This window comes from Mesoplodon mirus (assembly GCF_964341445.2).
Source record: "Mesoplodon mirus genome assembly, chromosome: 2".
Taxonomy (NCBI): Eukaryota; Metazoa; Chordata; class Mammalia; order Artiodactyla; family Ziphiidae; genus Mesoplodon; species Mesoplodon mirus.
In genome coordinates, this window is record NC_138977.1 from 155,544,910 (window position 1) to 155,566,717 (window position 21,808).

At 39.4% G+C, this 21,808-nt stretch overlaps 1 protein-coding gene across 5 annotated transcripts in view; it reads left to right on the plus strand.

Moving 5' to 3' along the window:
- PAPSS1 (3'-phosphoadenosine 5'-phosphosulfate synthase 1) overlaps positions 1-21,808 on the plus strand; it is a 108,686-nt gene that overhangs the window by 46,270 nt on the left and 40,608 nt on the right. For all 5 annotated transcript variants that reach the window (XM_082642414.1, XM_082642413.1, XM_082642411.1 and 2 more), the window contains 4 exons: positions 7,690-7,803; positions 10,260-10,371; positions 12,961-13,166; positions 16,264-16,399. In XM_082642414.1, coding sequence (XP_082498540.1) covers positions 7,690-7,803; positions 10,260-10,371; positions 12,961-13,166; positions 16,264-16,399 — 568 coding nt within the window. The remainder of the gene's footprint in view (positions 1-7,689; positions 7,804-10,259; positions 10,372-12,960; positions 13,167-16,263; positions 16,400-21,808) is intronic.

The following is a 21,808-nucleotide window of genomic DNA, read 5'->3' on the forward strand; positions in this document are numbered from 1 at the left end:
TGGGCTCTCTCTAGTTGCGTCGAGCGGTGGCTAGTCTTTGTTGTGGTGCGCGGGCTTCTCATTGTGGTGGCTTCTCTTGTTGCGGAGCACAGGCTATAGGTGCACGGGCTTCAGTAGTTGTGGCTCGTGGGCTCTAGAGCGCAGGCTCAGTAGTTGTGGCACACGGGCTTAGTTGCTCCGTGGCATGTGGGATCTTCCCAGACCGGGGCTCGAACCCGTGTCCCCTGCATTGGCAGGTGGATTCTTAACCACTGTGCCAACCAGGGAAGTCCCCAAGAAGGAATGTTATCTTTTAAGGAGTTGTCTTGTTGGTGCTAGGAGAACATTGCTCTTTATGATTGAACATGAATTTCTGCCACTGGGGAAGGTTAGGCCAATGCATAATGCAGATACACAATGCACAGTAGAGGGGAGAGAGGTCAAAGGGCAGTGAAAATTTTTCATGTTTAAATTTTCCTTGATTTGCCTTAGAATATGAAATTTTATCATTATTAAGATATGGAATTGATTTTCACTGTCCAGGAAAAAATATTTTTAGTGTGGTCTACAGTGGGTATTAGGATGATGGGTATTTTGGTTCTGTCATCTCTGGATTGTCTTATTTCTCTTTTGATCTGGCTTATGTAGTATAATTGGTATAGGCAGTGTGATCATTTAAATAAATACTTAATTTCTCAGTATTTTTGTCAGGGCATCTTTATTTTCTCAGTATGCTTCAGTTGGCACATTTTTATCCAAGAAGATAGAAGACACTGGAAAATACTGAGGGTTTTTTATTTAAGTTTTTTCCTAACCCTTGAATGGTCACTAGATGGCCTGCTGGTATTGCATTTTAACTTGGTGGGTTATGACATAAAGAAGTAGGCTTCTTGCTGATGGTTTTAATCTAAAGTGATATTTTAAATACTGTTTTTAAATCTACTAGGAGCTCTAGATTTAGTAGTGCTATAAATTATGTAAAGGTTTGTCTTCTTATGAAATGGTGGTTTAGTGCTCTAAATGGGTTTTATACTGCATGTAAAACCAGACTTTGCAGCTCAGTTTTAAAGTGATGCCAGTATGTCGTTAGTGTTCATGCTTTGGATGCATGTAGCTTAGATAATAGAAATTTAATAGTTTCATAAAAATATCATTGAGCTCTAGTGTTCAAATCTGTTGAGATTTGGCTCAAGAAAAAGTTCAGAAAATACTTAAAGGAAAAATTTAAAGTGTGAAGTCACTGTGTTTATTAACTTGTTCACAGTTCTTCAGGAAGATTAAAAAGAGAAGGCAAGAACTACTATTTTCAGGTAGTGAATGTTGTTTGTTTTGCTGGCCAGTTTCCAGGAAAAAACAAACAATTTTCTCTTTGAACAAAGATATGGATACAACATATGTTAGGTCTTAGATTGTATTTAGTCAGTCAAGCAAAAAAAAAAGAAGAAAAAGTTTTGAGTATCCATGTTACATTTTAAAATTAAATTTTAAAATATTTCTAGACCTTCCTCATTAATGGTAGCATGTGAATTTGTTTACTGACCCCCTACTCAGGAGAATTCCTAGGAGCACCCCTGTTTCCTCTCTACCCTTAAATACTTGGTGACTATGGAGCTCTTAAAACTGGAAGTAAGGGGTTAGGTACATGAACACTTGTTCCTGACCTGGCTTGTGATCTATTTTTGTTTTAAAGGAAATTTCCTTAAATAAAAGGTTTTATTTGTACAGGTTTCAGAAGAACACATTATTTTCTAACAGCTGACGGTGTCTCTGGGAATCCAAGTGAATCCCAACTAAAATGGGTAGCTCATGTGGCAGGGACTTCATGTTCTGATGTTCAGATCTCTTGTCTCACTTTGAGGTGGTTTTGACTCTTTTAGATGTTCAGTAGTGGTTTTGGAAACGAAAACTATTTGTCAGTAGAATGTGCTAGGAACTGGCTGTGTCTGCATTTTAAAACCTTTTTGTCTTCCTGATAGTTCTCTTCTCTCTACATGTCCAATCCACAGAGAACTTGCTTCCTCTGAGTATGTGTTCCATGTTCCTGTTGGCTCCTGCTATGTTTGTGTTAATTCCAAAAGTGCTCACTTTATGTACCTTTTTAGAAGAGAAAAACAGTAGCAACCTCTTGAACCTTTATTTTGCCATTGGTTAGATATCAGAAGAATTTTATATCTAAGTTGTGAGGTTAAAATTCAGTTTAAAATAATTGCAGGGTGTGAATTTTGAAAAGGGAAGAATTTTGTGACATGCTTGTAATGAAAACAATTTTATACTTAAATAATTTTAATAATAAACATTAAACAATAAAATTTTATGTTATTTAAAATTATTTTCTCAAACGACTTCCCTCCTTTTTGAAAAGAAAGTGATTATAGGGGAATTCCCTGGCGGTCCAGTTGTTTGGACTCCACACTTCCACTGCAGGGGGGCACGGGTTTGAACCCTGGTTGGGGAACAAAGATCCTGCAAGCCATGTGGCATGGCCAATAAAAATTAAAAAAAAAAAAGTGATTATAGCCTCTATGTTCATGCATACAAAGCAGCACATTACTAACATGCATTACTAAAGCTAAGGCATTATTAGTGTACAGAACATTAAAAAAATAATTTGGTTGGTTTTATAATATAGATACCACTCTTTCATGTTCAAACTAGTTCTCCTGGATTTGCTCACAAACTGTACATTTGTTTTTTAACTTAGGGTGTGGTTGGAAGGAAATAGACATGATGTATAGAAGGAAACATTTGTTGGTTCTCAGTTCTTACTTTGAACAGAGTCTCTTCAGAGGGAGCAGATTCACATACCTGAGTGTACACTCCAGTGTCGTGGCGTTCTACAGAAGGGGAGATTCCAGGGTGGAGGCAAGGCGGAGACACACCCAGCCTTGTGCTGGGAGCATTACAGTGGGCAGTGTGCACTGCTGCTATTCATTAGTATTTGTGAGCTGACTCTAGTGATGATGGCTTAGGAAACCAGCTAAAAATGCCCTGTTGCGTCCAACAGAGATGAAAAGATTTAGTCTGTTGGATGCGCTCCTCTGACCCTCCAAGATTGTTGACAGCTATTAGTGGTATATAGGGTGTGGGGGAGAGTAGTCAACACCATCACAAAAAAGGCATCTCATCCTTACAAAATAATATAGGCTTCAGAGATGGCAAAGAAAGCTTTATGTAGAGTTGTTTGTATCTGTGAAATTCTTCTCTTCCCTGGAGTTCCTGTGTCATTTATTCCCAGACTGTGATTCTGGTTTTCAAAGTTCTAAGGGGTCTCAAGTGGTGGAAGTGGAGGTTTTCAATTTATTCACAGTGATGGAGTTTGAGAAAGTTGGTTGAAAATCGTTCACTTGTTATTAATAGAAATGTTTAGATGTAACTGAAATGTTGAATATCTTTACTTTTTGTCTAGGACTTTATTAACACAGAAAGATCACACACTGACCAGAAACACTGGGAATTGTAAATGTTTAATAAAATCATGAAAGTAAACTAAGAACAATTTATGTGGCAAAATGTTTTATAACTTAGTTTTATGGGAAAAACAGTAAAGGTTTTTCTTTTAATTTTTATTTTTAAAAATTTGTTTTTTTATTTGGAGGAGCATAGTGTTGGGACCTGAGTTGGAATCCCAGTTCCAACACTTATCAATTAACTGTACGACCTTGGAAAAAATAACCTGATTTCTCTGGCTTCAATTCTCTCATCTGTGAAATGGGAAATAAAAATAGTACCTGTCTCAGAATTGTACTGAGGATTCTATTAATAAATGTAGAGTGCTTAGAACAGTTCCTGGCATGTAGCAAGCACACTATAACTATTTATTGAGTATTTATTTGTGTGGTAAGCACATTGGAACACGGTACAACAGGGATTTGGGGCAAGTTATTAACCTCTCCTGAGCCTTAATTTCCTCATCTGTAAAAGGAGGATAGCAATAGTTTCTTCTACTTTCATAGGTAGGATTGCATGAAAATTAAATGAATTATTTCACGTGAAACCCTTAGAACATTGCTGGTATTGTTGTTAGCATCCAGTAAATGTGAGCCCCGCAGTTTACATACTTTAAGTCATTTGTCACAGCAGCCCTGTAACTACACACACACACACACACACACACACACACAAACTTTTTGGTGGCAGTGTTGTTAAACAGCTGAGACAGAGAGAAGGTGAGAAATGTTAGATAACCTGCTCAAGGTTGCACTGTTAGAATCTGAACTCAGGTCTTAAGTACAAAAATCAGAAATAACTGACCTATAGACCTGTGTTGCTTTCTTGTAGCTCTTTTTGGTTTTGAAAATGTTGTGTCTCTAATGTTTTGTGATTAATGCAGATATTTAATTTCAAGTGTGAAATTTTACACTTGTGAAACTTTACCATACTCTTTCTCACAAAAGCCCTAATGAATGCCTGACTTTTTGTGTAATTTAATTTAGCATTTGTTCCTAGTGTGGAAGACTTAAATTCTTTATTTTACAAAAATGTGTGTTCCTCAAGGTACCTTTCAGAGCTTTACATGTCCAAGAAGCTAATTGAACATATAGGGAGTGTGTGCAGTTCACTTAATGCACATCATACTGTTCTGGGAAAAGTTGATTCTGAATTTTTGTTTTCTGGTTGATGGAGTAATAGCCTTTGTAAAATGCTGAAGCTACCAGTTGCCCTGTAATGCCCACGAGTGAAAAACGCTTGGAGGGGAATATACAGAAATGATAATAATAGCCATGTATAGGGTGATGGGTTTTTCTCCTTTCCACATTCTCTTTATTGCTGTTTTATAATTTAAAATAAATGTATTAAAAATAATTCCTGGAGTTAGGAGGTACAGAATGGACTACCTTAAGCTATTTCTCTTTGTAGATTTAAAAAAGAGTCTTTACAAGGTTGTACAGTATTTACACCTACAAAGAGAAAATTGAGGCAGCCAGTGGAAGCTGTCTCTCTTCCTTCATCATTATTCTTTGATGCACTCATGTAGTGTTTACCATTAGTAAATACAATAAATAGCCTTCTGCTGTGGGTACCTACTGCAGGCTTAATTGCAGAAGGCGGTCTGGAAGGTTTATGAAGTGCCCTGTGCTGTGCAGAGTTTGTGCTTAACACACACTTTGTACTTTCCCGTGAGTAGTGGGATGCTCAAAGGACAAAGGGCCTCCAGAGACCTAGCTGAACATGGTATGGTAGTAAGCAGTGCTTCATTATTTATGTCTTTTAATTTTATTATTTCTTTCTTTTTTCCTTCATCTTTACTCTTCTTATTCATTCTTGGGTTTTTCATGAGAAAGATCAGAGGCCTTGAATTTACTGGTAGGAGGAGCTTGATTCTGGTACATGATTTAGCCAGTGCTGCTCTATCTTTGAGGGAACAGAACATCAGAAAAATGTAGTAGAATAATTCTTTCTAGATTCTCAGAACCCATACGGACTGCTTGAGTGGTAGCACTCAGGCTTTCATGAGATCGTCCAGCTTTGAGACACATATCTGACTCTGCTTTTTTCCACTACTGAAGATATTAATCAAAGTCCAAATGTAAGTTGAAGTTTCTTCCCAAACTTTTTCTTTCTAAAAGTAGTAGGTATTGTCCTTAAACACCTGGTTCTACCATTAATATTCATTTTGAATTACTTTTTCTGTTGTTATGCATTTTTTAAAATGGGTTTTATTTTTTAGAGCAGTTTCAGGTTCACAGCAAAACTTGAGTGGAAAGTATAGAGAATGAACTCCCATGGCTCCACTCCCTGCTACACACAGCTTATCCTGCTACCAGTATCCCTCACCAGAGTGGTACCTTTGTTATAATGGATGAACCTACATTGACACATTGTTATCATCCATAGTTCATAGTTTACATTAGCGTTGAACCTTCTATGGGTTTTGACAAATGTGTAATGACATTTATACACCATTGTAGTATCATAGAGGATAGTTGCACTGCCCTAGAAAATCCCCTGTGTTCTTCCTATTCATCCCTTCTCCCCTCCCCTGTAACCCTGGGCAACCACCAATGTTTTTACTGTCTCCATAGTTTTGCCTTTTCAGAATGTCACATAGTTGAAATCATACAATATGTAGCCTTTTCAGATGGGCTTCTTTTACTTAGTAGTCTGCATTTAAGTTTTCTCCATGTCTTTTCATGGCTTGATAGCTCATTTCTTCTTAGTGCTGAATAATTAATATTCCATTGTCTGGATGTACCACAGTTTATCCATTCATCTACTAAAGGACTTCTTGGTTGTTTTCAAGTTTTGGCAATTATGAGTAAGGCTGCTGTAAACATCTGTGTGCAGGTGGATGTAAGTTTTCACCTCATTTGGGTAAATACCAAGGAGCATGATGGCTGGATTATTTGGTGAGAGTATGTTTAGCTTTGTAAGAAATCACCAGATTGTCTTCTAAAGCAGCTGTACCATTTTGCATTCACACCACCAGTGAATGAGAGTTCCTGTTGCTCTGCATCCTTGTCAGCATTTGATGTGGTCAGTGTTTTGGATTTTGGTCATTCTAATAAGTATATTCTAATAGTGGTATCTCGTTGTTTTAAATTGCATTTCCTTGATGATATATGATGTAGAGTATCGTTTCATATACTTATTTGTCATCTGTATATCCTTTTTGTGAGTTGTCTGTTCAGGTCTCTGGCCCATTTTCTAATAGGGTTCTTTTCTTACTGTTGAGTTTTAAGAGTTCTTTGTATATTTTGGGTAACAGTCCTTTTTCAGATATGCCTTTTCCAGATATTTTGTCTCAGTCTGTGGCTTGTCTTCTCATTCTCTTGAGAGTTAATTTATTTTGCGTAAGAAATTATTGCTTGGATACATATGGAAAACCCTTAATCAGTGCCAGTTTTGTATGCTTATAGAGATTACTTGATTGATTTGACTGGAAAATTTTAAAGTAATTAAACACATTTAGTAGGATTTCCCTGGTGGTCCAGTGGTTAAGACTCTGCCCTTCATATGTATAGCTGATTCACTTTGTTATAAAGCAGAAACTAACACACCGTTGTAAAGCAATTATACTCCAATAAAGATGTTAAAAAAAAAAATACTCTGCTCTTCCACTGCAGGGGGCGCCGCTTTGATTCCTGGTCAGGGAACTAAGATCCTGCATGCTGTGCAGTGTGATATAAATGAATACTAGGAAGTTTGGTTAAAATTTCCGGACTACATTTCGTTAAGACATCAGAGAGTGCTGTTTCTCAAACTGCAGTGGTGGGAGTAGAGCTGACGTGCTCTGGAATAGTGTGTTACATGACTAAGAAGGTGGCTTTCGTGACAGTGGTGACAAAGATGCATGTGGAAGCTGGAATGAAATGGTTTTATAATATGTTACAGAAAATAATGATTATGTTTAGAGTGCTTTTTTTGTTTATTTCTTTGTTTCCAAATTGTTTTTATCATTACCCCTTACTTGAGGTCACCTCTTCTTTGCAGTTGCATGATCTTGACTTATATGGCACATTCCAGGAATTTCTGTCTCGCTAGATAGTGGGAGATTACAATTAATGAAGTCTTGCATGTGGGATGTTACCTGCTTGCAAGTAGACCAGCTGTCACTAGGAAAATTGATTGGGAGGTACAGCATTAAATCCCTCTCTTACACTTCGTTTTTTAAGTCTCATTTTGAAATGTTAATTTTCTTCATTAAGATGCCCTTTGGAGAAAGCTAAATTGTTGAATCAAACATTTAACTGTACTTTTGTGTATGTATAGGATATTGTACCTGTGGATGCCTCTTATGAAGTGAAAGAACTGTATGTGCCAGAAAATAAACTTCATTTGGCAAAAACAGATGCAGAAACATTACCAGCATTGAAAATTAATAAAGTGAGTGCTTTGTTCCTTTTCCTACTGAGTGATTTAACCTTATGTATAGTTGTTAGTCTATAGAATTTGTGATTTTATTTTTGTGTTTGAGGGTGTGGGTGATAGTGGTAGTTGTGTATATCACAATTCCCAGGGATGGGAAATATGTTTAATTTGTAAAACCATATTTCCAAATTACCATGGCTTTGATTTCATTTTAGTCGTAATATTTATTTATTATGAAATATCAAAGAACAAAGATTATGTAAGATCTTTAGGCTTATCAGAAGGAATGGGTTCTAAAAGATTAAAAACCTTTAATAATTAAATAATTCAAATGAACATTTTTTTCCTTTAAACATGTTTCCTAATCCCTTGTCAAAACCCTGACTTTCCCTTTCTTATATTGTGAAGAATAATTCTGTTGTGTATCTTAGCTCTAATAATAGCATTAGGTGTTTTTCCCAATAAAAAACTGCTTAGTTAAACTAGATATGACAGTGGCAGCTATAATTTATCACTTTCAAATCTTAGAGAATTTTAAATTGTGTCATTCAGATATACTTTAAAAATTGAGAGATTTAGGCATAAGAACGTGGACCAGGACTAGAATTTCTCAGCCTTTCTTTTAATATAGTTAAAATCCTGGACACCCAGGGAGGTGCCAAATGTGCAAGTAAGGAGAAAGAAAAATAAACCCCCAACCCTTCTGAGGTCGGAGGAAGACTCTTCAAAGACTTACTCAAATTCCTGATAGGAGTACATTATCTAGGTGATTTGTGTGATTGGGTTTCTGACCAGAAGCTAAGACATGCAGCAGGGGAGCAGAGAGAGGGAGAGTTGGAGAGCAGAGCCACTCAAAGCTGACTTTGCAAAGGAACAACAGATTTTGTCACTGACAGACTGTGCATCAAATGAACGAACACACACACACACACACACACACACACACACACACACACACACACGGACAGGACAGGGAGGAGGGAAGGGGAGAGAGAGAGAGAGAGAACGAAACTGAGAATGATTGCATATGAATCCAGGTCAGTAACCCAGAAAAACCCAGAAAAACAGCTGCTTTTTCTAAATGTGATCTTTTTTTCAATATGGTAGTTTGTTCTTTGCACAGCAGTATGCAAAGTAATTAATTAAAAAAATTAGGTTACATCATATAATGTATGCTAGGCTGCCATAACAAATACCATACCCTGGATGGCTTAAACAACAGAAATTTATTTTCCCATAGTTCAGTAAGTTAGAAAGTCCAAGATGCAGGTGCTGGCTGGTTTGTTTCCTGGTGAGGCTCCCTTACTGACTTGCTGTCAGACGCCTTCTTACCTTATCCTCACAGGGTGTGTGTGGGAGCTCTGGTGTCTCTTTCTCTTATGAGGGCACCAGACCTATTGGGTTGGGACCCACCCTTATGACCTCATTTATTCTTTATCACCCCTTCAGGGCCCTGTCTTCAAATACATTCACATTGGGGGTTAGGGCTTCAACATATTTTCTGGGGGACATAAACATTCAGTCCATAATAGATACCATCTAGAATTAGATTCCAATAGAGAAGAATAGTGGCCATTGTCAAAGGTTTAGGAAAAATTAGTAAGAGGAGAACTTGAAAGTGAAACAATTTGGTGCACGAATATAATTTTTTCCTGTGAATTGAAGGAAGGGAATGCTTTACCATTATTTGATTTTTCAGTGGAACATGCCAACCTAATACTTTGGGAATACATGGTAAGTCACATCATAATGCACAACTCTTGGCCAGGTGCTTTATCTTTTCTCATATGATTCTCATATCCAGGTATACCCATATATATATATATATATATATATATATATACACACACGCACACACACACACACACACACAGTTAAAAAATGAGCATATCCAGCTTGCGTTAATTCATCAATTCTTTAATATTCTGATGGGATCCACTAGAAATCTTAAAGTTCAAGAAATAATATAGTGTTTGTAAAATGAAGGGTACTCTGTCATTGGTGAGGGATTTTTTTTGGTAAATATTTTTATCTAAAGTTTGTTTTAGTTCAGGACAGTGGTTGTCAGAGTGTAGTTTCCAGACCATCATTGTTAGCATTTTCTGGGCACCTGTTAAAAATACAAATCCTTATGCCACAGCAAACCAGCTAAATCAGAAACTGGGGGGTGGAGCAGTCTTCATTTAACAAGCCTTCCAGAGGTTTCTTAATACATATTAAAGTTTGAGGACCACTGGTTTAGGAGATGCTATTCTTACTAGAAATGTTGGGAAGCCTAATGTTATTCAAATTTATTAAGAAAAATACATACTTTCCTAGTGCCCTTATTGTTGATTAGATTTGTAAAATCTATAAACATTCTTGAGAAGTTCGTTTCCATTGCTTTCAAAATTAAACTCCAAAAAGCCATTAATACTTTTGTTCATAAGTACATGAAATAGAGCATTTTTCTTTACTGTCTCATTTACTAGGTGGATATGCAGTGGGTGCAGGTTTTGGCAGAAGGTTGGGCAACCCCGCTGAATGGCTTTATGAGAGAGAGGGAGTACTTGCAGTGTCTTCATTTCGATTGTCTTCTGGATGGTAAGACATTTTAAAATATTCAAGTACATTGAGTATGGAAAAGAAAGCACACAGTTGCAGGGATTCGTCACTATTTATAGAGAGTACTGGTAATATCTTAATGGAGATAGCACTTAAAGACTAAATTATATCAGTACTGAATATTTTAAATGTATCATGAGATCTTTCCATTTTTAGTTTTCTTGATTGTGACTTATTGCAGGGGGAGAAGGACAACCTGGGGATTAGGGCTGAAAATGGATTTAAAAAACAAATACAGTTTCCCTATGCCATATCCACCTGATCACGGTAAAAAGCCTCTCCCCAGGAAGTGTACATACTTACTAATTGTGCTGTGCTGAAGCCCATGCTTGCTTAAGCCCGGTGTTCTAACAAGGAATCAGGGAGTCCCAAGTTAAGGAGTCCTGAAATAGGTGGTTAAAAGGATGGTTCTTCCTACTCTTTTAAAACACTAAAAAAAAAAAAAATTGCCAAAGAAATATTAGGGTATTGTAATTACATTCCAGCTACCTTAAACTTTGTATACTGTTGGTAAGATAATTTACTACAATAAAGAAAATATTGCTAAATGTTAAAGAACTATGCCGTATGATCCAGCAATTCCACTTCTGGGTATTTACGTGAAGAAAACAAAAACACTAACTAGAAAAGATATATGTTCCCATATGTTCATTGCAGCATTATTTACAATTGCCAAGATTTGGAAGCAACCTAAGTGCCCATCAATAGGTGAATGGATAAAGAAGATGTGGTGTGTGTATATGTGTGTGTGTGTGTGTGTGTGTATACAATGGAATACTATGCAGCCATAAAAAACAATGAACTTTTGCCATTTGCTGCAACATGGATGGACCTGAAGGGTATTATGCTAAGTGAAATAAGTCAAACAGAGAAAGATAGATACCATATGATTTCACTTATATGTGGAATTTAAAAAACAACAAAAGAACAAACAAAACAAAAACAGACTTGTAGATACAGGGAACAAACTGGTGGTTGCCAGAAGGGGGTGGGGGTAGGCTAAATAGGTGAAGGGGATTAAGAGGTGTATAAACTTCCAGTTATAAAATAAATAAGTCACAAGTATATAATATACGGCATAAGGAATAATATGGTAATAATTTTGTATGGTGACAGATGGTTACTAGACTTATCATGGTGATCATTCCTTAATATGTTTAAATGTTGAATCACTATGCTGTACATCTGAAACTAACATAATATTGTATGTCAACTATAATACTTCAATTTTTTAAAAAAGTCATAGAACCCTGCAAAGTTGCCACCACGTTCTTCTGTGTTATAACTTCTTTTGACTGGGGAGTAAAATAGATACTAGAAAATGTAATTCCTACTCATTGTTCTCAAGAACCTTTAACAGAAGAATTAAATTTTACTTCTTGATTTTCTTCCTTGGAAATAATGGTAAAGTCTTTGTGGACTGCCTCCTTAGTAATGACTTAGTCTTGGGTGTGGTGTAAATCTACCTATTAATTTTCCATTTTGAACTCCACCTTACGGTGGTAATTTTAAAACAGCCAAACTGTTATCGTTGATTTTGTTGACGTCTTTTGCCCAAAGAAGGCATGCCATGATTTCCCAAAAAGTGTGGTTTCTCTTTGATATGTAAATAATATCCACATATGAATTTGAGGGTGTATTTTATTTTTCTAACTTGCACATGACGGATAGGAAAGAAAAAAACACTTTCAGAACTTGAAAGGTTGGGAACTGAGAATGTGCCTTTGGTCTCACTGGCAACATTTTTTTTTTTTTTTTTGGCGGTACGCGGGCCTCTCACCGTTGTGGTCTCTCCCATTGCGGAGCACAGGCTCCGGACGCACAGGCTCAGCGGCCATGGCTCACCGGCCCAGCCGCTTTGCGGCATGTGGGATCTTCCCGGACCGGGGCACGAACCCGTGTCCCCTGCATCGGCAGGCAGACTCTCAACCACTGCGCCACCAGGGAAGCCCTGGCAACATATTTTGGTTTAAATGGAGCCACTGATTATTTACTACCTTTATCTCTTGACCAGTGATAGCTGGCATCAGTTCCATTCTGATTAAAAAACAAAAAACAAAAAACTTTTTGAGTGTTTTCATCTTCCTCTCTCAAGGATATCCAGGTATACCAAGTATACTCAAGTTACTTAACCAACTTGCCACTCAAAATGTAGTTGTCAGCAGTATCAGTTATAATATTTTTCCTGTAAAGGCCCTGAAGCATAATTCTTTGTCTTACTCATATATTTTTGGTGATGTTAGGCTTAACCAGCTGATTCTTCCTTACTCAACAGTTTCTTAAACTTCTGTGATTCTTACCCCTAAAGACAGTTTCATGAGTGGTTGTGAGGAGTATTGCTGCACACATTGTTGAGGTTCTTAATTTTTGCTGTTTTGTTTTGTTTTCAACTCTGGGTTTGTTGCTTGTTCTCTCCCTGCTTTTCTGTGCCAGGTACCAGTGGAAACACTGTCACTGGAGCAATAAATCTTTTATTATTTGAAGAGTGTCTACTGAAGTGTGAAAGGTAGATGTGAGGCCCGCTGAGTAATGCAAGCTGTGTGCTTTATGTTCTTTTGTGCCCTGCAGGGGGTGTCATTAACTTGTCAGTACCGATAGTTCTGACAGCTACTCAGGAAGATAAAGAGAGGCTGGACGGCTGCACGGCTTTTGCTCTGATGTACGAGGGCCGCCGCGTGGCTATTCTTCGCAATCCAGAGTTTTTTGAGCACAGGAAGGAGGAGCGCTGTGCCAGGCAGTGGGGAACAACATGCAAGAACCACCCCTACATCAAGGTCCTGAGTAAACCTTGCTGCATTTTATCTTGATTTGCCAGTAATGTTTGTGCTGAAATGTGAGGCATTACCTGTATATCAATTATGCCATTGGAACTGTTAATATTTTGCAGAATCAAGGCTGGAACTTAGTGTGATGAGCATATGGTTTTGTTGTTTGGTCCACATAAATATTCAGCAAATATTTTTTAAACATCTACTCTACACCAGGCACTGAGCTAGGTGCTAATGCTGGGTATATAGGGCTGATGTGCACGGCAGGGGCAATCTCTATATGCTTGGAGCATGCTGTCTGGTGGTGGGCGCAGACATTGATCTTGTACTTACAGGTAGGATGTGATGGCAGGGTGCTATGGGAGCCCACGCTGGGTGATTTTATCCAATGTGGGCTTTTAATTGAACATTGTGTTTCTGGTATGAAAGCAGTGAAATTTTTAATTGGTCTCCCCAAAGGGCCTCATGTATTTTATGTATTGTATGTGAAACATTATCACTGAAGTCACATTTCTGTCATCTGTTTTAAAGTAGACTTTGAACTTTTAAAGAAACTAAGCGAAGGAGTTCCCTGGCAGTCCAGTAGTTAGACTCAGCACTTTCACTGCCAGGGCCCTGATTGGACCCCTGGTCGGGGAACTAAGATCCTGCAGGCTGCATGGTGCAGCCGAAAAAAAAAAAAAGAAAGAAACTAAGTGAAATTTTAGTAGCTTTACCTAGAAACTTTATATAACTTCTGTTTAGATCATGGAAGTGTGTTAAATTTCATTTCATTGTCTTATGTAGGACAAAAAAGTGATAAACTTAAAAAACAGGCAAATATATTGTTTTATAAAATGAGGTTGAACTAACGGTGTCAGACATTCCTTCAGCATTAAAATTCTACAGTTATTAATAACAAATAACATAGTTTACAAACCATGCTTATGTAAATTTTTTGAACCACATAGCAGACCTTTAGGATGGGTGGTATTTCCATCTTACACATGGAGAAATTGAGACTTTATGGGGGATATATGTTCTTGGCCAAATGCAGCTTATGGTTGGGATGAGGGTCTGATTTGAATCCAAGACCTTGGGCTTTAAAGCCATCTTCCATAATCCTTAGCAGAAAGTTATTATTGGTTTATGTAGAGCTTCACGTACTATGTAAGCCCTACCACTAGAGAGTACTTTTTGTATGAATTCATTGGAGGAGACATTTTTTAATCACTGAACATATGTGAATGCTGTTTATATTGTGTGCCACTTTTATTTAGAGCAGTCTATAAGACTTCTTATGTTAGTTAGTACTTGGTGTGCAGCCTTGAGGAACCAGTAGCAGTTGGATAGGAGAGAGCTGTAAGAAACGGCTTCCCAGGTTTCTGGGGCAGGGGGAGTGAAGACTCCATGCGTTTGAGAGAGAGTTGGTGGTCCAGTGGGAGAGAGGACCTTGGGCTTCAGTTTCTACTCCAAGGTGTTAAAATTTTGTTCAGTCATAATAACAATTTACATGTATTTATGCTTTTCAACCACGTTTCTGCTTTTCAGTCCTTATAGTGACCCTTAGAAGCAGACAAGGTTATTTTCTTTATTCTGAGGAGTCTTAGAGTGGGTTCAACTTGCCCAGAGCTGCAGAGGTACCTGTGAAGTGTCAGGATTAGAGTCTGTCTTAGGTCTTCTGTGCTCTTTCCCCTATGCTGCTCTGCCTTCCTAGGAACAGAGAGGTGGCAGGCAGATTTGACAGGGTCACAAACGACGTGGTGATTTAAGAAGCCAGCCGGCTGGTCTAGAGCAGGGTGTTCCTCTTCCAGCCCCATGCCCCCCGGTACCGGCCATGCCCTCCCGGTCTCCTGGCTGGAGTCCTGCTTCCTGTCATACCCATTGAAATCCATTCTCCTAGTGCAGCCAGAGTGAGTCTTTTAAAAATATAGATCTGAACATACCACTGCCCCCTTTAAAACTCTCCAGTGGCTGCTCATTGTAATCAGAATAAAACCTGTGAGGCGCTGTGGGATCCGGCCCTGGCCTTCTTCCACAATCTCTTCCACTACCGCTGCCCCTCTCCTTGCTTTGGCCTTTCTGACCTTCTAGCCACATTAGCTTTCTTTCTGTTCCTCAAAGACAGAAACGTGTTTCTGCGCCAGGACTTTGCACTTGGTGTCCCTCTGCATGAACTACTTTACCTCTGTGACGAGTTCCTTTTCATCCTCTCAGGTTAAATGTCACCTTCCTCAGAGAGGCAGTTACTAACTCCTTTCTCTTAAATGCCATTCACTCTACTCCCTGGGCACTGTGTTCCAGTGCCCTGTTTGTTTTCTCTGCAACGTTTATCACTAGCTGATATTTCTCTGGTTTCTCCTCTGTCTCGCCCACTAAAATATAAGTTCCATTGGAGTAAGATCTTTCTCTCTCATTTTCTGCTGTATTTCCCAGTGCCTAGCCCAGGCCCTTACACATACCAGTCCTCATGAATATTCGTTGAATGAGTGGTTTGGTGGATGGGTAGAGACCTACTAGTGAGGGAGAGCAGGCAGGAAATGACTACGCAGTTGAGGTGCATTGTTAGCAGGTAAGTTGAAGCCGTGGGGGAAGAGCTTGAGCTGCATTGCAAAAATGGATGGGTCCTTGAGGGTATATCTTCTCTCAGACGCAGAGAAAGGACACGAGTGGAGCTGAAAGAAATTTGAGGCGGTGTGGAGATTGGAAGGCATGAATTTGTGTTCAGCTCCATCATCATTACTTTAATTGCTCAAAAGTTTAGGATTGGAGAACACAAGAGGGCAGGGTGACCCAGGCTTACACACTTTTCTGTTAATCAACATACAACAGCAATGAAAAGAATGTTTTGGTTACTTAAAAAAGTAATTATTCATTTTGATTTTGTTTGCGTTTCATATGCAAATATAATAGCTGCATCACAAATCCTTTGCAAAATTATAAAATATATTCTAATTCTACAGCATCTCTAATGCCAGTTCAGTTGATAAACCAAACAGATTTACCATTGACCTTAAGAAGAAAGTAGTTTACAGGTATATTTAGCTTGTATGAGAGAAATGTTCTTACTTATTTTGATATTGGTTCCTGTTAAAAAAAATTATTTTCTTTCTCTTGCCATTAGATGGTTATGGAACAAGGAGATTGGCTGATTGGAGGAGATCTTCAAGTCTTGGACCGAATTTATTGGAATGATGGTCTTGATCAGTACCGTTTTACTCCTACTGAGCTAAAGCAGAAGTTTAAAGATATGAATGCAGGTAAGACATGGACCTAATTATCTAACATGGGATTACTTGGAGTTTCTGCTTGATGGGGAGGTTCTTGAAGATTTTTTCCAATGCTTGCTAAAATGTAAGACAGAATGAGGAGTAAAGATAAATTTAGTTAGCAATGGAATATGTAAGGAAAGGTAGTCAATCTGAATCAACCTGTGTAGTTCACTCATATCAATGTGCTTTATATCCCAGAATGTCTTATTGGAGTGGAATGTACCACTGCAGAAAATAATAGAACAACAATATCACATTTGCTATTCATTCAGCAAGTGTTTGTTTTGCATCTTTATATGCCAGAGTACCAAGTGCTGAGGATTCATAAATAAATAAGACAGGAGTTTATGGTGTAGAAGAGAGAGACAGTCAACAAATAACAGGAAAAGTTGTTGTAGAGTAGGTTAATAATGATTTCAGATTTCTGGATTAGGACAGAATGGAGCAGTAAATATAGAGAGTTTGTAGAAACTGTTCTTTATAATACTGTCTTAGAAAGTGTCCCAGGGCAGGGATTTTTATATTAGACATCTGTGATTAGCAGATATTTTACACAGAAGTAGGTAAATGATGTGTTTACACTGGTGCACCCACACTTGCAAATTCCGGGTGCCTGCCACAGCATTCGCTGTAGATTATAGGAGGCTGTTTTTTAAGGTCTGAAGAATTTGAAACCTCCTACAATCATGCTGCTAGTGAATTCTCACCCACTACGGAAATGGTTAAACACTAAGCATTGGTGCTGCTTTTTAAAATATCTTCTGTGTACAAATTGAGGAGATATGGCTGAGAAAAGTCAGGTGGATATGGATGCCTTTTAAAGAACTACGTGGCCGCTCAGCCGTATTTATTAACCAGAAGCCCGCCTTCCCAAGTGACTCCAGAATCTGGGCAAGAGCTCCCATTTCATCAGTTGTGTTTAGGTTCTGTGACCTCTCAGATCCTTGGTAGTCATTCAGAGTCCTGTGTGCACACTGCCCCCTACTTTACCACTTAGAAGTTATGTGGTTGTGGGGAAAGGGGTTTCCTCTCTTAAGGCTCAGTTCCCTAGTTGTACAAATGAGGACAGTGATGGTACCTGACACATAGGATTTTATTTTTAAAAAGTGAAATGAACTAAGATGGTTAGGCACCGTAATAGTACCTGGCACACAGTAAGAGGTTAAGGTGTCATTATTTCTGTTATGTGGGTTGGAAGCTAGTTTTTACCAGTAAGTAAAGGGTATACAAGTAAAGGGAAAAGGAAGAATATCTGTTTTTTCTTAAGCTGTATTGTAATTAGCTGATATTTGAAGTGATGTGAAAGTGATCAAGAACTGGGGGCCCGAGATGGACACACACTCTTCAGAGCTCCACAGTCCCCACCAGCCTGCCTCGTTCATGCACATTTTTTGCTTGGCCCCCTTACGGTATTTGATAGTGTGGTACCCCATTCCTCCTTCTGAATTTTATTCCTCTCCTCTGAATTTGAAGCACATATTTGGCTTAAACTACTTGTGCAGGAATTTCTCCGAATATTACACTCGGTGCTTGCTTATACAGCAGCTTGTTCTCTTCTTTCTTGCTAACACGTTTTGGGCCCAGTCATAGAGGACTGTATCATGAACTGCATCATGACTGCCATAAGTCAGTGATGGTGCCGCATTCTCTTTTGTCAGTGTGTGACCTAAAGGTCCATGTGTAAGTCAGTTTTGACCTTTGAGATGTAAGCAAGTGGGGCTTCTGGGAAAGGTTTTCCTTCCTGAAAAGAAACTGGCTTAGGACAAAAAGTTATCCTTTCCCATCCTTCCTCTTCCTCCTGCTTTGGATGCTGTCACCTAAGGGTACAATGTTTGGAGCTCTGGTAGCCATTTTGTACCATGAGAATCCATAAGAATCTTATACTGTTTGAGTTTCTGATCCAGCCCTTGGGTCCTCTGTATCCAGATTTGTTATTCAAAGACCTAATGCGTGCTTGAGTTGTATAAGACACTTCTAGTTGGGTCTTCGTTTATTTGCATCCAGAAGCATCTGATAGTTTAATATGTGTAGACTTCTCTCTTTTTTTCCGGTGAACAGGAACATGTTTCGCTGAGGACTTGCTGAGACCTCCCTGCTTACTTTAATTTGTTTTCAAAATAATTTATATCTGGAATTCGTGTTACTAAATAAATTTTTAGCACTGTTGAGGGGTCTTATCAAGAAATTATCATTCATAATCCAAGACTTTATATTACGTCTGTTTTACATTCTTCCTTGTGTACCAAACATTTTAAATCATTTAGAGGATTTGTTGCATAATGAGTGATTGCAGCTTTGTTTAAAGTAGCTGAGAGCTGGTTATTAGCCTTAAATCCAGCAAAAAAGATGATGGATTGTTATTTTGTTTACTTTTCCATTTTAGACTAAGGCAAATAAGCAACAGACTGAGGAGGTCCCTTTATAGTTCTTATTCACTCTTTCTGGAAGCCAATAACAAGTCATCTACTCTTGTGTACAAATCATAGTTCAAGGGAGAGAAAACAGGGAATATTTTTTTTTTCTTTTACTTAGGGTTTCTTTTCTTACCTCTCCCTCCTTCTTCTTCCCTCATCTTAGGGAATATTAGGTAATCTTTGATTACCCTATGTGGGTTGTTGTCCTGTGCACATTGATATGATCAGTTTTGCTGTTTCTAGACCATTCTGTAGCTGGAAGGATTGAGAGGTCTTTAATACCCACGTCAGTGATTGCAAGGTGACATGGTTCCAGATGGCAAGTTCTTTGAACCACCGATGATTGACCACTATCCTGGAAAGAAAGACTGAATTTCACTTAAGCCAAGTAAGAGCCAGTTAGTGTTTATTACACACAGAGTACTGGTGTCCTGCTGGGTTACAAAGGGAAACGCTGACATAATTTCTTTCAAGCTAGTATGTGGTAGCACAGTGTTGAATAAATCTGAGAAAGCTTTGTCAAGTTGTTGAACCACAGACTGTATTTTAAATGAATGGATAGAGACAGTAGATGGATATATTAGGCAAAGTTGGGAACAACAGATGCCTGAGAAAGCTGAGGTGGAAGCAGATAGTTTGCCTCTGAAGGCTCTGGGCTTTCTTGCCCATACGTGGCAGTGGGCTGGAGATGCTGTAATCTGAGATTGGGTGATGGAGCCTCTTGTCAGTCAGGTCAAGGCACACTCAGATGAAGCTGTGAACATTATCTAACAACGTGAGTATTTAAAGATGGGCGGTCAGGGCTAAGGGAACCACCAAGGAATGGTGAGGCATCCGGGGACTGGCAATTTGGGGTAGTATGACCATTCCTGCAGGGCGTCGGAAGGCAGCATTGTTTCTGAAGTGGGGTAAGAGGAGCTGGAGCTGTGGCAAGGGGCTGCCGGGCAGGAGCTAGTTGTCCGGGGTATAGACCCCGCTGTGATCACAGCGCTGAAGCGGGATGCTACTGGGGCGAGACTTCTGTCCTCCGTTCTCTGGTTGCCTACTGATGTCTCCCGTACGGAGGCAGGAGTACAGCACTCCCACCCCCAAACATGCACACACATGCACACGTGCACATGCGCACACGCGCACAGAGGCACGAGACAGGACTGGACAGGAAGGGGAATGGAGAACAGACAGTCCAGAGTCCAGCTGGCAAAAAAGCTTTATATCCAACATTATTTTTCACTTTAATTTGAAAGCATTTCTAGTCCTGAGAAAGAAAAACAACTTGCTGCCGTACTTTGGGGTATGAGAGTGCCTGTTGATGAAAAATTCTAGTCTATTCATATTTAGTCAAGTAGCCTAGCCCTGTCTTGTTGATTTTTTCCCCCCTCATGAGCAGTTTAAGTACAAGAAATGACAGTCCCGAGGGAGGAGGGGGATCAAACTCTTTCTCATTTCCAGCTCTCTTCAAAAAACTCCCACGAAAACATAGCGTGCGTGCACCCCAGCCTGCCTCCCAGCAACACTAGAGCGATTGTCAGGACTCTCTTGTTCAGCTACTATATTGATTTGGGGAAAATCAGAAATGCCTGTACTTAGAGCTTTGGGGTAAAGTGGTAGATAATAGAGCTTGCGTAGGACTGCAAGAGAAGACTTATTAATTACTGCTGTATGCAGGCCAGTTTTCAGAGAAGTTGAAAGGAAGACAGCAGGCAGATGTTGTAATTCTGGGTCTAGTGGTTGGGATGCAGGCCGGGGCTCTGCCTGTGGGCTGGGCAGTGAAGCGCAGGTCTGAGAAATCTGGGGGAAGGAGTTAGCAGCGCTCCCCTGCTGACCAGCTCATTTGTTGCTCACAGCTGCCCTGCTGGGGAGCTGCAGTTGTCCCCGGACCCCTCGCTGAGAAAGTGCAGCACAGGGGTCCAGCCTAGGTGTTTGTACTGTGCCACATCAGGGTTCCGTGGCCGTGGCACTAGATTAGGCAGCCTGTGTCCTGTACGTATTCTGGGGGTCAGGGCCCAGCCTCCTCCCACCACCTTCGAAAACACTCATGGTTGCCATTCCTTCCCCTGTCAGAAATCAGCACATCCCGAGAAGAACCTTCTTCACTGTCTTCTTCCCCTTCCGTCTGCTGGAGGGAAAGGGATCAGACCGTACTTGTTAACATGGTGTGTTGGCTCCTGGACTGGATGGTGTCGAATCCGGAGGAGAGGGAGAGAAACTGTAGTATGGGGCTCTTCTTTTACTTAGACATGAGGTATAGGAGAAGGTGCAGGTTTTAGAAGCTGGACCTGCTTTTGACTTGAGATGTGAGGGTAGTAAGTGAAGGTGAAGGAATTGAGGGGCGGGGTGGTAATGAGCAGCATCTATTGAAACGTTTTTAGTAATAAGTCTCTGTAACTGATGAGTTGGAAGGTCAGGACTTAGGGATGCAGCTAACAGAAGCCATCTGTATGCACATGGTAATTGAATCCAGGCGAAGGGGTAAGTTTCCTGAATGAGTACGTAAAGAAAGAATTTCATAGGACCCAGCAATGAACTCTGTGGCTCTGAGAATTTCGTAGGACCCAGCAATGAACTCTGGCTCTGAGAATTTCGTAGGACCCAGCAATGAACTCTGTGGCTCTGAGAGGACTGCAGGATGTCAGAAACAGGTGACTAGACCAAAATGGGCCAAGCAGAATATAAAATGTCATACACATTTGATCACATCTGTGTAAAAACATGTGCATAAGGAGAAAAACTAGGAGACTATTCAAAAACCCAAAAACAGTTATTTTAAGATAGTGCATTTGGGGTGGTTTTTCCCCTCCAAATTTTCTTCAGTGTTTCATGGTTTTTACTAAAGAAAAAGCATAAAGAGGCAGATGAAATAGAAAAGGTTGGTGCCATGGTTAGCAGGCCTTGAGGCTGTGAAGACAGTGGCATAGCTTTTTTTTTTTTTTTTTTTTTTTTAATGTCAGAGGCAGCAGAGAGGTCAGGACTTTAAAACAGGAAA